Here is a 13,876-nt window from a genome sequence, read left to right on the forward strand (position 1 = left end):
TGAGTAGATGATCCATTTTGGCCTCATCCAATGTTCCCCAGCATCATAGATCCCAGTCTTCAGCCAATTCGATTCACTCCACGTGACATCAACAAATGGTTGGAGACACTGGGTACTGCAAAGGTTACAGGCCCTGACAACAATCCAGCAATAGTACTGAAGACTCGTTCTCCAGAACTTGCTGCTCCCCTAGCCAAGCTGTTCCAGTACAGTTATAATACTGACATTCATCTGACAATGTGGAAAATTTCCCAGGGCTGTCCTGTACATAAAAAGCAGGACAAATCCAACCTGCCCAATTACCGCCCCATCAGTTTACTCTTGATCATCAGTGAAGCAATGGAAAGTGTCAGTAACAGTGCTATCCAGCAGCACCTGCTCAGCAATAACCTGGTCAGTGACACCCAGTTTGGGTTCCACCAGGGCCACCCAGCTCCTGACCTCATTACAACCTTAGTCTAAATACAGACCACCGAGCCGAACCCCTGCGATGAGGTGAGAGTGACAGCCTTTGACAGCAAGGCACCATTTTACCAAGTTTGGGTATCAAGCAGTCCAAGCAAAACTGGGATTAATGGCAAACAGATGTAAACCTGACAAGTGACTGGAGTCATCCCAACACTGAAGGAAATGGTTCTTGTCCCCTCACTCTGTCTGTGGTGGGGTTTTGTTCCCTCAGCCATGTCCTGGATCAGATTTTGCTCCCTCATTTATGTCCTGGGTGGGGTATTGTCCCCCCCTCTTGAAGGTGTACCCTGGGTGAAGTATTGCCCCCCCTTTAAAGTGTACCCCGGGTGGGGTATTTCCCCCCTCTGTAAGGTGTACCCCAATGGGGTTTGTTCCCCCTCTTTAAGGTGTACTCTCGGTGAGGTATTTCCCCCCCAGGAGGTGTACCCTGGGTGGGGTATTTGCCCCCTCTATAAGGTGTACCCCAGTGGGGTATTTCCTCCCCTCTTTAAGGTGTACCCTGGGTGGAGTATTGCCCCCCCCATGAGGTCTACCCTGGGTGGGGTATTGCCCCCCTCTTTAAGGTGTACTCTAGGTGTGGTATTGCCCCCCCCCCATGAGATGCTCTCTGGGTGGGGTATTGCCCCCCCCCCCCCACTATAAGGTGTACCCTAGTGGGGTATTTCTCCCCTCTATAAGGTGTCTCCTGGGTGGGGAATTTCCCCCCCCATGATGTGTCCCCTGGGTGTATCAGGTACCTGTGAGTCTCTGACGTTTAGTTGTCGCTAGGAGGGGCGGGGCGCTGGCGGCTGTGGGAGCTGCTGGCTCCGGGACCGGGACCCAGGGACCAGGCGCTGCTGGCCATGCTGCTGGAGCTGGGGAGCGGCTGGTTGTCAGCCCGTCTCCCGGGGCTGCTGCCCGCTCTCCCGCTGCTCCTTCTGGTGCTGGCCGTGCTCCTGGCCCTGCGCCTGTGCTTCACTCCTCTGCAGCTCCTCCGAGCCCCGCACCAGGTCGGCTACATCCCCGAGCCCGGCACCAGCAAGAGCCAGGCGGCCAACCAAGTCAGGAGGAGGCGGAAGAGAGGCGAGCTGCCCCCGGTCTATCCCAATGGCTGGTACCGGCTCTTGGGCTCGGAGGAGCTCCGTCACGGCCAGGTGAAGAATATCACCATCTTCGGTAAGGAGGGAGGAGGGGTGTGAGGGTGCTTGCGGTAGGGGTTAGAGGGGGTAGGTGTTGGGTGCAGGGGTTAGAGGTGGGAGGGTAGGTGCTTGGTTCAGGGGTTGGGGTGGGTGTTCGGTGCAGGGGTGAGAGGGGGTAGGTGGTGGGAGAGGGGCAAGATGGGGGGTGGGTGCAGCGGCTAGAGGGGGTGGGGGGGGGGCGTTTGCCGGGTGCAGCGGCTAGAGGGGGTGGGGGGGGGGCGTTTGCCGGGTGCAGCGGCTAGAGGGGGTGGGGGGGGGGCGTTTGCCGGGTGCAGCGGCTAGAGGGGGTGGGGGGGGGGCGTTTGCCGGGTGCAGCGGCTAGAGGGGGTGGGGGGGGGGCGTTTGCCGGGTGCAGCGGCTAGAGGGGGTGGGGGGGGGCGTTTGCCGGGTGCAGCGGCTAGAGGGGGTGGGGGGGGGGCGTTTGCCGGGTGCAGCGGCTGGAGGGGGTGGGGGGGGGGCGTTTGCCGGGTGCAGCGGCTGGAGGGGGTGGGGGGGGGGCGTTTGCCGGGTGCAGCGGCTGGAGGGGGTGGGGGGGGGGCGTTTGCCGGGTGCAGCGGCTGGAGGGGGTGGGGGGGGGCGTTTGCCGGGTGCAGCGGCTGGAGGGGGTGGGGGGGGGGCGTTTGCCGGGTGCAGCGGCTGGAGGGGGTGGGGGGGGGGCGTTTGCCGGGTGCAGCGGCTGGAGGGGGTGGGGGGGGGCGTTTGCCGGGTGCAGCGGCTGGAGGGGGTGGGGGGGGGCGTTTGCCGGGTGCAGCGGCTGGAGGGGGTGGGGGGGGGGCGTTTGCCGGGTGCAGCGGCTGGAGGGGGTGGGGGGGGGGCGTTTGCCGGGTGCAGCGGCTGGAGGGGGTGGGGGGGGGGCGTTTGCCGGGTGCAGCGGCTGGAGGGGGTGGGGGGGGGGCGTTTGCCGGGTGCAGCGGCTGGAGGGGGTGGGGGGGGGGCGTTTGCCGGGTGCAGCGGCTGGAGGGGGTGGGGGGGGGGCGTTTGCCGGGTGCAGCGGCTGGAGGGGGTGGGGGGGGGGCGTTTGCCGGGTGCAGCGGCTGGAGGGGGTGGGGGGGGGCGTTTGCCGGGTGCAGCGGCTGGAGGGGGTGGGGGGGGGGCGTTTGCCGGGTGCAGCGGCTGGAGGGGGTGGGGGGGGCGTTTGCCGGGTGCAGCGGCTAGAGGGGGTGGGGGGGCGTTTGCCGGGTGCAGCGGCTAGAGGGGGTGGGGGGGGGCGTTTGCCGGGTGCAGCGGCTAGAGGGGGTGGGTGGGGGCGTTTGCCGGGTGCAGCGGCTAGAGGGGGTGGGTGGGTGCCGGGTGTTGGATGGGGCGGTGTGGGTGCCAGGGTTATTGAGTTTTCAGTTGTCAGTGAAATCTGCAGTGAGTTTGTTATATTAAAGGGTGGCATCTGTAACCACAGTGATGAGAATCTGATACTGAACCGCAGTAGCTTGACTCAGTTGCTGAGTAATAAGCCTATGTTGTTGGGCAGTGTATCAGTAATTACTGTATTCCATTTCAATAACCAGTGTCGAATGTTAATCTGGATAAACTGCACTGATCTGTGAGATAAAGTAACATCAGCAATGCCTGTAAATCGGAGAGAGCTTCCTGCTCTCATTCTACATTTTGGCTAAGAATTTGCTACAGTGCTGATGGTTTTCTGTTCAGGGGTTGCTGTTCGTGTATAGACTGTGACCAGGGCAAGACAGGGGTCAAATTCTTTGGGAGCTGTTCTGATTGATTATTGTCTGAACTGACTGTGAAGGTGCCAGGGGATATGGTTCAGAGTGGTCGGGGCATGTGCTAAAATCTAAGCAAAGAGTAGACAGGGTCCAACACACACTGAACATGTGGGAGAGATGCTCCATCTGTATTGCAGGTATGAGGCACGCTTGGTGTATGTGGTGCTGGTTGGCTGTTCTTCGGTTGGCTGTTCTTCAGTTGGGTTGTGGTGATCACCTGAGTCGTATTTCTGCTGGTCAAAGGTGGGTGATGGTTGTAGTGACATAATGTACAACTGTGGATAAACTGAGGGAAAGATACCCAAAATTTCAGTCATCCCGATGGCCACCTTAATGCGCAGCTGCATCTAACTTTGTGTAGAGTTCTGTACACAAACACAAAGTGTCCCTATTTGCTGAGGTTCTACCTTTGCCTGTGAAGGTTTGATCTGGCCACGTTGTTGTGGAATGCTCCAAGTGATTGGACTGTACTGTACTGTACTACCTGTCCCTCATGGAGCAGTGTCACAGTATGTGGGCATTTGCAGCGGTCTTCAGCCAGAAGTACCGAGTGGAGGATGCATCCTGACAGCCTCCAGTAGACCCCAGCATCATAGGTACCAGTTTTCAGCTGATTTGATTGTGGTATTAATAAATTAGATTAGCTTAGACTGGATTCCCTACAGTGTGGAAACAGGCCCTTCGACCCAACAAGCCCGCACAGCCCCTCAGAGCATCCCACCCAGGCCCATCCCCCTATAAACCGCACACCCCGAACACTACAGGCAATTTAGCATGGTCGATCCATCTAGCCTGCACATCTTTGGACTGGTTGGAGACACTGGATACTGCAAAGGCAAGGAGCCCTCTCAACGTTCTGGCAATAGAACTGTGTTCCAGAACCTGCTCTTCATCTAACCAAGCAGTTCCAGCACAACTATAACACTGCCGTCTACCCGACCGTGTAGAAAATTTGCTCCAGTCTGTCCTTTCCATAAAGTGTACGTGTAGTCTAACCCAGCCAATTACTGGCCAATCAATCAATTCATCAGCAAAGTGTTGCAATGAATTATTGACACTTCTATCAAACAGCAGTTGTACAACAGTGGCTTACTCACTGCTGAATTTCATTTCTGGCAGGGTAACTCAGGTCCTGACCTCATTACAGCCTTAGCTGAAAGATAGACAAAAGACCTGAATTCCAGAGGTGAGGGGAGAGTGACAGCCCTTGACATTAGGCTACTTACAACAGTGTGTGGCATCAAGGAGCCCAGGCAAAACTCTGCACTGGTTGAGTTCACACCTGGCATAAAGGAAGATGGTGAGGGATGTCGGAGATCAGTCATCTCAGATCCAGGACACTTCTGCAGGGGTTCCTCTGGATCTTTAACTGCTCCATCAATGACCTTCCCTCCACTGTAAGATCAGAAATGGGGAAATTTGCCAATGATTATTCAGTGTTCAGCAACATTCGTGACTCGGGTGCTGAAGCGGTCCATGGCAGCTGGGGCTGGGAGGAAGGGGTGGGGGTGATGCTGTGGATGACCATTCAGGGGAAAGCAGCAGTACCCATGTCAGTGGCACTGTGACTGGCTCTGGAGCACAGCAGGAAGGGTGAAGGTAAACAGGACCTTGATATTCAGTCTCCTGTCACTGAGGGGGAACAGGCAGGAGATTCTATGGCCACACATGGGAATCCAGGATGGTTAAAAACCAAAAGAACTGCAGATGCTGTAAATAAAGGACAAAAACAAAGTTGCTAGAAAAGCTCAGCAGGCCTGGCAGCATCTGTGAAGGAGAAAACAGAGTTAACGTTGCAGGTCCAGTCAGTTCTGAGGAAGGGTCACCAGACCCGAAACATTAACTCTGTTTTCTCCCTCACAGATGCTGCCAGACCTGCTGAGCCTTTCTAGCAACTTTGTTTTTATCCAGGATGGTGTGTTTACCATGGAGAAAGATATGTAGACTTGGGAACTTGGGGAAGGTGGTGGTGATATCTTGGAGACAGTCCATATCACAGTAAAGGAGGTGTTAGAAGTACTAGAATGTATGAAGGTGGATATATCTCCTGGTCCTGATCAGATATATCCAAGAACCCTGCAAGAGGCTAGACAAGAAGTTGCAGCGTCCCTGGCTGTTTTATTTCCATCATCGTCAGCCACGGGTGAGGTCCTGGAAGAGCAGAAGATTGTGATTATTGTGCCCTTATTCAAGAAGGGCTGCTAAGAAAAACCTGGGAACTGTAGACCAGTAAGCTTATCATCTGTGGTAGGTAAGTTACTTGAGAAGATTCTAAGGGATAAGATAGAATGCATTCAGAGAAACAGGGTTTGATTAGGAGTAGTCAGCGTGGCTTCATGTGTGGGAGATCGTGTCTCACAAATTTGTTAGAGTTCTTTGAATTGACCAAGAAGGTTGATGAGGGCAGGATAGTAGATATCGTCCATATAGATTTCAGGAAGACCTATTGATAAGGTTCCATGTAGTAGGCTGCTCTGGAAGGTTAGATCACAAGGAATCCAGGGAGAGTTGGCAAATTGGATACATAATTGGCTTGATGGTAGTAAGCGGAGAGTCGTAGTGGAAGGAATCTTGTCAGACTGGAGGCCTGTGACTAGTGGTGTGCCTCGGGCCGGTGCTGGGCCCATTGCTGTTTGTTATCTATATCAATGATTTGGATGAGAATGTATAAGGCATGATTAGTAAGTTTGCAGATGACACTAAAATAATGGTATTGTGGACAGTGAGGAAAGTTATTAGAAATGGCAGTAGGATCTTGTTCAGCTGGGGAAGTGGGCCAAGAAATGGTAAACTGAGTTTAATATAGTAAAATGTGAGGCTGGATGAACACAGCAGGCCAAGCAGCATCTCAGATGCTGCTTGGCCTGCTGTGTTCATCCAGCCTCACATTTTATTATCTTGGAAATCTCCAGCATCTGCAGTTCCCATTATCTCTGAGTTTAATATAGACAAGTTTGACGTATTGCATTCGGGAAAGTTAAATCAAGATAGGGGTTTCATGGTGAATGGTAGGGCTTTAAGGAGTATAGTGGATCTGAGGGACCTTGGAGTTCAGGTGCACAGTTCTCTGAAAGTGGAGTCCCAGGTAGACAGGGAGTGGCGCAAAGACCTTCGTCAGTCAGGACATTGAGTACAGATGTTGGGAAGTTATTATGCAGTTGTGCATAATGTTGGTGAGGCCACTCTTGGAGTATTGTATTTGGCTTTTGGTCATCTTGCTATAAGAAGGATGTAATTAAACTGGAAAGAGTGCAGAAAAAATTTACAAGGATGTTGCCAGGACTCAAGAGACTGCGTTATGGGGAGAGGTTGGTCAAGTTAGGACGTTTTCCTTTAGAATGAAGGAGACTGAAGGGGGGGATCTTTATAGAAGTGTATAAAATCATGAGAGGAACAAAAACAAAGTTGCTGGAAATGCTCAGCAGGTCTGGCACCATCTGTGAACAAAAAATCCAGAGTTAATGTTTCGGGTCCGGTGACCCTTCCTCAGAACGTTCTGATTTACAGCGTCTGCAGTTCTTTCGGTTTTTACTTAAGATCATGAGAGGCAAGAAGAGAGGAATGTACTCTCTTTTTTCCCCAAGGTTGGGGAATCGAGAACTAGAGGGCATCAGTTTAAAATAAGGGGGAAAGAATACACAGGAACCTGAGGGGCAACTTTTTTTACACAGAGGGTGGTACATATATGGAATGAGCTGCCATCGGAAGTGGTTGAAGTGGGTACATTAACAGCATTTAAAAGGTATTTCGACTTATATGTGGATGTGAAAGGTTCAGAAGAATATAGGCCAGTGCAGGGAAATGGGGTTAGTGTAGATGGACATTTTGGTTGGCATGGACCAGTCTGGGCCGAACGTCCTGTGTCTGTGCTGTAGGGCTCTGACTTGAACAAAATATAGATTTGGGCTGACAAGCGGCAGGTAACATTCACACCATACAAGTGGCAGACATTGACGATGTCCAACAAGAGAGAATTTGACAATCTTCCCTTAACACTCCATGCTATTACTATCCATGAATCCCCCACCAACAACATCCTGACCAGAAACAGACCTGGACTAGTCATTTTAAATGCAATGGCTAAACGTTGGAGGTGAGGAATCCTGCAGCAAGTAACTCACCTCCTGACTGCCCATCTGAAAGGTGCAAGTCACAAATATGATGGAATACTCCCCACTTGGATGAGTGCAGCACTCAAGAAGCTTGACACCAATTTGGATGAAGCTTGATTGGTAGCAGTCTATACTTTCTACAAGATGCATTGCACAGATTTACCGAGGCTCCCTAGACAGCACTTTCCAAGCCCACCACCAATTCCATCTGGAAAGACAAGGGCAGCAGATACATGGGAACACCATCACCTGCAAGTTCCCGTCCAAGCTACTCACCCTCCTGACTTGGAAATATATCGCTGCCCCTTCAGTGTCACTGGGTTAAAATTCTAGAATTCTCTCCTTTACGGCATTGTGGGTTTGCCTGTTTCAAATGGACCATAGAGATTCAAGAAGGCAGGTCACTACCACCTTCTCCTAGGCAACTAGGGATTGTTGATGCCCTCGTCCTGTGAATGGATGAAAGATGGGGCATCTTTTTGGAACGATGGGAGCCTCCTGTTAGTGGAAAATCACACTTGCAGAGCCAGTGCTCAGGAGCAACATAAAAGCTTGCTAAACCTGTGGTTCAAATTTTTGGGATATTTTGCTTTTCAGGGTAATTTGAGATGGATGTGCCTGATCTACCTCCAAAGTAAAACTATCAGTAAAAAGGTAGTCTTCCTCTTTGCAATTCAGCAAGGGCTGAGCATAGGCTGGGTGAGTGCAGCGACTGCAGTCTGCTTTACATTCGCCCTTGGAGGACATACACAGGTGACCTTGACTAATCACGTTGTGAAAAAATGTGGCACTTCAAATCAGTGTGGCTATCACTTATAGGGTGAGTCTAGATGAATGTACAATCGAAATAACTGGCAGCCTGGAGGTTAAAATCTAGTGATTGTCTCTAAGCCCATGTAGCAGTGTTATAACATTGCCTGAATCTCTCAAAACAGGTGCATGCACTTCATGCTGGTATTTATATTAAGCCACCTAACAACTATTCCCTGATTAAGGAAGTAAAACTCTCAATAAACATGCACGTTCTGTTCGAAGTATTGTAAAGAGATTAACGTTTGCATCTGTTAGCTGTAAGAGTGAGGATTGAGACTGCGAGCTCAGTGATAGTGACAGCTATTGCTGATTGTTATTTCTAATCAGATGTATCTATCGTTTTCCACATCTCTATTCCTCATTAACTACGTATGGCCTTCTTAAGATATTGTCTGATGCTGAATTGACCCACTCAGTGCATTATAAATGCAGAGGGCTGAGGAAATCCAAACTGATCACATCGTTAGCCTAGACCCTTCATCTAGGCCCGAAACGTCAGCTTTTGTGCTCCTGAGATGCTGCTTGGCCTGCTGTGTTCATCCAGCCTCACATTTTATTATCTTGGATTCTCCAGCATCTGCCGTTCCCATTATCACATCGTTAGCCTATTGTGTTAGTCCCTGATCAGGACCTGAAGTTGCTACTGTTGCATATTCTAGTCACACTCTTGGACCCCATGTCCTTTGACTCTATGGGCTGTAGCACCATAGCTTTCCTGGTTTTGTGTTGTGTATATGTAAAGGACATTAGGCCAGTGCGTACACAAAGCAGCAGTCACTATTGGGTTGATGTTGCAATCTGTCTTTGTATCCCTACATTGCTGCACATTTCTGCCTAGATCTCCCAATTCTGGCTTCAGTGGGAATACAGAGCATTGATCCGGTCACCCTGCTGTCTCGTGATGTGGGAGAATCTGGGTCCAGCAGGGGTGACGGCCATTGTGATAGGCTGATGACATCCCCAGCCTGAGCACACCCTTTTACACACTAGCTGTCGTGTTCTTTGCTGTGTTTGAATTCCAAATTACTTTGGTGCATTGGTGAGTTGCTACTGAATGGGTGACTGATGGAAATGGGGGGAGTGGGTGGTTAGGTCAGGTTGGGAGAGATTGTCAGGCTGGATTGGAACAGGTTGGTGGTGTTGCATGTTACTGATAGTGACACTTCCGTATTCATAGCCATCTGCCAACTGACCTGTGTTATTCACCATTACAAAGGGTATCTCCCCAATTCCCATTGATGCCATGTCCCTGTATACCATAGAAAGAACTCTCCCTCTTTCTGGCTATGCTGCTGGTCCAGTTTCCCTTTGAATTCTAAACTCTCAAATTACCTCCAACCTCTCCATCTCTATTAGGTGCTCTCTGAGCAAGCTGTTAATTGCCCAATGCTGTGAGTGACTCAGGAGCACTCAATCATGTTCCTGAGGAGGCCTTTGTTGTATAAATTTAAACGGTTGCTGAAAGAAGTCTTGTTCAGTCCAGTTGCTGGATTCAAGCAACTTTGATTCAAGCTGGAAACTGTTGTTGGAGGGTTCGGCAAAGAAATCATTAAAATGTTGTCCCTTTCTAACAAGGCTTTGCTCCATTTTTGGTAAACCTGTTTCCCAGCTGACTGATGGGTACAAGGGTTGGCACTGGAATGTTGACCAGCAAACAAGGGGATGATCAGCTGAACAGCATTCTGGGATGTTTGGAGAGGCCTCATTGGTCACCATGGTGACCTGGGGAGTGCCAACAGCTTGCACTAACACTGCAGAGTTCCTCAGTGCTTCACAGCAATGTGAAAGACTGGCAATTGTCTATAGAATGAGGGAGCCTATGGGTGCACTGCCCTGCGCCTATAGAATGAGGGAGCGTATGGATGCTTATACCAAATAGGGGCGGGTGGTGTTGTGGGTGATGTATTGGTGTGGAAACCGGATTGGTTAACAGGGAACCAAGTTAGGATAAATTGGTCGTTTTCAGGTTAGCAGTCAGAAGAATGTGCAGAACCTCACTTATTCAGGATCAGTGGCCATAAAATGTCTGTGACCTTTGCACGTCAGGCCCAATGGTTTTCACAGGCGCGATATTGAAATAGGGTGGATCAAAACATTCCGTGGGATCACAGCTGCCCTATTCTGGTTATTTCTCATTGCATATTAAGCAGACTTCTGAATGGTTTTAAAGCTGTCAGTTGTCATCCTGAAAAGTTCCTGTCTACCTCTGATTAATTTATCGTAAAAATTTGGACAACATGTAAACCTAGCTGTTTGTCACTGTCAGTATGAAGGAGCAATATGAATGGCGTTTGCCCACTAACAAAATGCTTTGGCAAAGATCTGTAGCTCGGGTTGTGGATGAGGTTGTTGACTGACTTGCTCGCTGAGCTGGCTTGTTCTCGTTCAGACCTTTTGTCACCATGCTAGGTAACGTCATCAGTGGAGCCTCTGATGAATCTTGGGATTTACGCTGTCTGGTCTGTTATGGTAAGTAGTGTCTTTTCCGGTTTTGATCTGTGCCGTTTTGCTGCTGGTTGATGTTGATGTCACGATGAACTCTCCTTAATATCAGTACACTCAGACAATGAAGGCCATCAATTTAACTGGGACAAGGTAACCATATTAGCCCAATCCAAACGTAGACACACACGGGAATTCCTCGAGGCACGGTTCTCTACCTGTTATGCCATCAACAAACATATAGAATTGGACCCCGTACACAAACCCACACAGATCAAAACCGGAAATGACGCTACTCACCATGATGGACCGGACAGTATAAGTTCCAAGTGGGATAAAATAATATCGTATTGTCGAAGGCTCCGCTGATGATGTCATGTGGCATGGTGATGAAACATCTGAACGAGAATAAGCCAAAGACCTCACTAACAAAATGTGAATCCAAAAAGACTTTCTGCCTGTGTCTCAAATCACTAATGTGGTATATGAAGCTCAGTGATGGTGTGATGCAATGTATGTAGATCTGACATCACAGACTGGCAGATTACACAAAACAGCACCTCCCTTCAACTATATGGCAAGAAAAGTAGGGAATACACTCAGCCAGCCTGTGTTGGCATAGCTCCTGTTGCTGAAGTTGGTCTCTCAAACCAATCAGAGCCAACCTGCCTAGTTTAAAAATTAAACAAAGCTTAGCATTTTATCATTGATTTGTGCATTCTCCATGATACAGGGGTGGTGATGTCAGAGTGATATCACTGCTAGATTATTAATTCAGAAACTCAGCTAAATGTTCTGGGGACCTGGGTTGGAATCCATGACAGTTAGTGGAATTTGAATTCAATCAAAAAAATCTGGAATTAAGAATCTACTGTGACCATGAATCACTTGTTGATTGCCAGAAAAATCCGTCTGGTTCATTAATGTCCTTCAAGGAAGGAAATTTGCCACTGTCACCTGGTCTGGCCTACATGTGACTCCACACTCACAGCAATGTGGTTAGTCCTCCGTTGCCCTCTGAAATGGTTTAGCAAGCCACCCAGTTGTTTCAATCATGACAAAATCTCAAAGAAATGAAACCAGACAGATCACCTGGCATTGACCTAGGCACCGAAAAAGACAACAGAAGAAAAAAAACCCTGTCAACCAAACAAAGGGCTTGTCGCTAACATCTGGGGGCTAGTGCCAAAACTGGGAGAACTGTCCCTGACTAGTCAATCAACAGCCTGACATAGTCGTATCACAGTGTCACACCTTGCGGACTATGTCCCAGACACCACCATAAGTGTGAGGTGATGCACTTCGGCAGGAGTAACTGGAATGCAAAGTACAGGGCTAATGGTAAGATTCTTGGTAGTGTAGATGAGCAGAGACATCTCGGTGTCCATGTACACAGATCCTTGAAAGGTGCCACTCAGGTTGACAGGGCTGTTAAGAAGGCATACAGTGTTTTAGCTTTTATTAATAGAGGGATCGAGTTCCGGAACCAAGAGGTTATGCTGCAGCTGTACGAAACTCTGGTGCGGCTGCACTTGGAGTATTGCGTACAGTTCTGGTCACTGCATTATAAGAAGGATGTGGAAGCTTTGGAAAAGGTGCAGAGGAGATTTACTAGGATGTTGCCTGGTATGGAGGGAAGGTCTTACGAGGAAAGGCTGAGGGACTTGAGGCTGTTTTCATTAGAGAGAAGGTTGAGAAGTGACTTAATTGAAACGTATAAAATAATCAGAGGGTTAGATAGGGTGGATAGGGAGAGCCTTTTTCCTAGGGTGGTGACGGCGAGCACGAGGGGGCATAGTTTAAATTGAGGGGTGAAAGATATCGGACAGATGTCAGAGGTAGTTTCTTTACTCAGAGTAGTAAGGGAATGGAATGCTTTGCCTGCAATGGCAGTAGATTCGCCAACTTTAGGTACATTTAAGTCATGGAATAGTGTAGGTTAAATGGGCTTGAGATCGGTATGACAGGTCGGCACAACATCGAGGGCCGAAGGGCCTGTACTGTGCTGTAATGTTCTGTGTTCTATCATAATCCCTGGACACACTGACAGGACAGACCCAGCAGAGGTGGGAGGGAGTTGCTCTAGGACTCCTCAGCATTGACCCTGGACCCCATAACGTCTCATGGCTTCATGTGAAACGTAGGCAAGGAAACCTCCTGCTGATTACCACATACTGTCCTCCCTTCGCTGATGAGTTGACACTGCTCCATGTTGAGCAACACTTGGAGAAAACACTAGGGTGGCAAGAGCACAAAATGTACTATGGGTGGGGGATTTACACCATCTGCTACCATGAGTGGCTCGATGGCAGTGCTACTAATCGAGCTGCTTGGATACTAAAGGATGTAATTTTTCTTTAGATTACAGAGGGATCCTGATCTAATTGGTCAATGGACTAAAAAGTGGCAGCTGGAGTTCACCTTGGATAACTGAGAGATAAAGCATTTTGGTACAACAAACAAGGGCAGGGCTTAGACAGTTAATGGTAGGGCCGTGGGTAGTGTTGTAGAACAGAGGGACCTCGGGTTCAGATACATAATTCTTTGAAATTTGCGTCACATATAGTGGTTAAAAAGGCATTTGGCACTTTATTGCTCAGCCTTTTGAGTATCGAAGTTGGGAAATCGTGCTGAGGTTGTGCAGGACATTGGTGAGGCCTCTTCTGGAATACTGTGTCCAGTTCTGGTCACGGACTTAAAGGATATTATCAAGCTGGAGAGAGTTCAGAAGAGATCCTGCAGGATGTTGCAGGGTATGAAAGGTTTGAGTTATGAAGAAAGGCTGGATGGGCTGGGACTTTTTTCTTTGGAGCAGAGGAGGTTGAGAGACAGCCTTATTGAAGTTTATGAAAAATGAAGGGTACAAGAGAGTTAATTATAGTTGTCATTTTCCTAGGATGGATGCTTTCAAGACTAGGGGGCACAGTTTTAAGGTGAGAGGAGAAATATTTATAAAAAGGCAGGCAAAGTTTTTCCACAAGGCGTTGATGTGTGGAATGAACTTCCTGAGGAACTGGTGGATGTGGTCACAATTACAACTTGTAAATTACGGTGTTTACCTGGATAGGTACGTGAGTGGGAAAGGTTTGGGTGGCTACAGGCTAGGAGCAGGACATGTGGGATTAGTTTAGCTTGGGATCATGTT

General features: G+C 49.4%; 1 protein-coding gene across 1 annotated transcript in view; it reads left to right on the forward strand.

The window, feature by feature from the left end:
* Nucleotides 1-13,876, forward strand: part of zgc:92275 (cholesterol 7-desaturase nvd) — a 76,239-nt gene that overhangs the window by 14,927 nt on the left and 47,436 nt on the right. The window contains exon 3 of the mRNA XM_059638140.1: nt 1,227-1,623. Coding sequence (XP_059494123.1) covers nt 1,227-1,623 — 397 coding nt within the window. The remainder of the gene's footprint in view (nt 1-1,226; nt 1,624-13,876) is intronic.

This window comes from Stegostoma tigrinum, chromosome 29, assembly GCF_030684315.1.
Source record: "Stegostoma tigrinum isolate sSteTig4 chromosome 29, sSteTig4.hap1, whole genome shotgun sequence".
Lineage (NCBI taxonomy): Eukaryota > Metazoa > Chordata > Chondrichthyes > Orectolobiformes > Stegostomatidae > Stegostoma > Stegostoma tigrinum.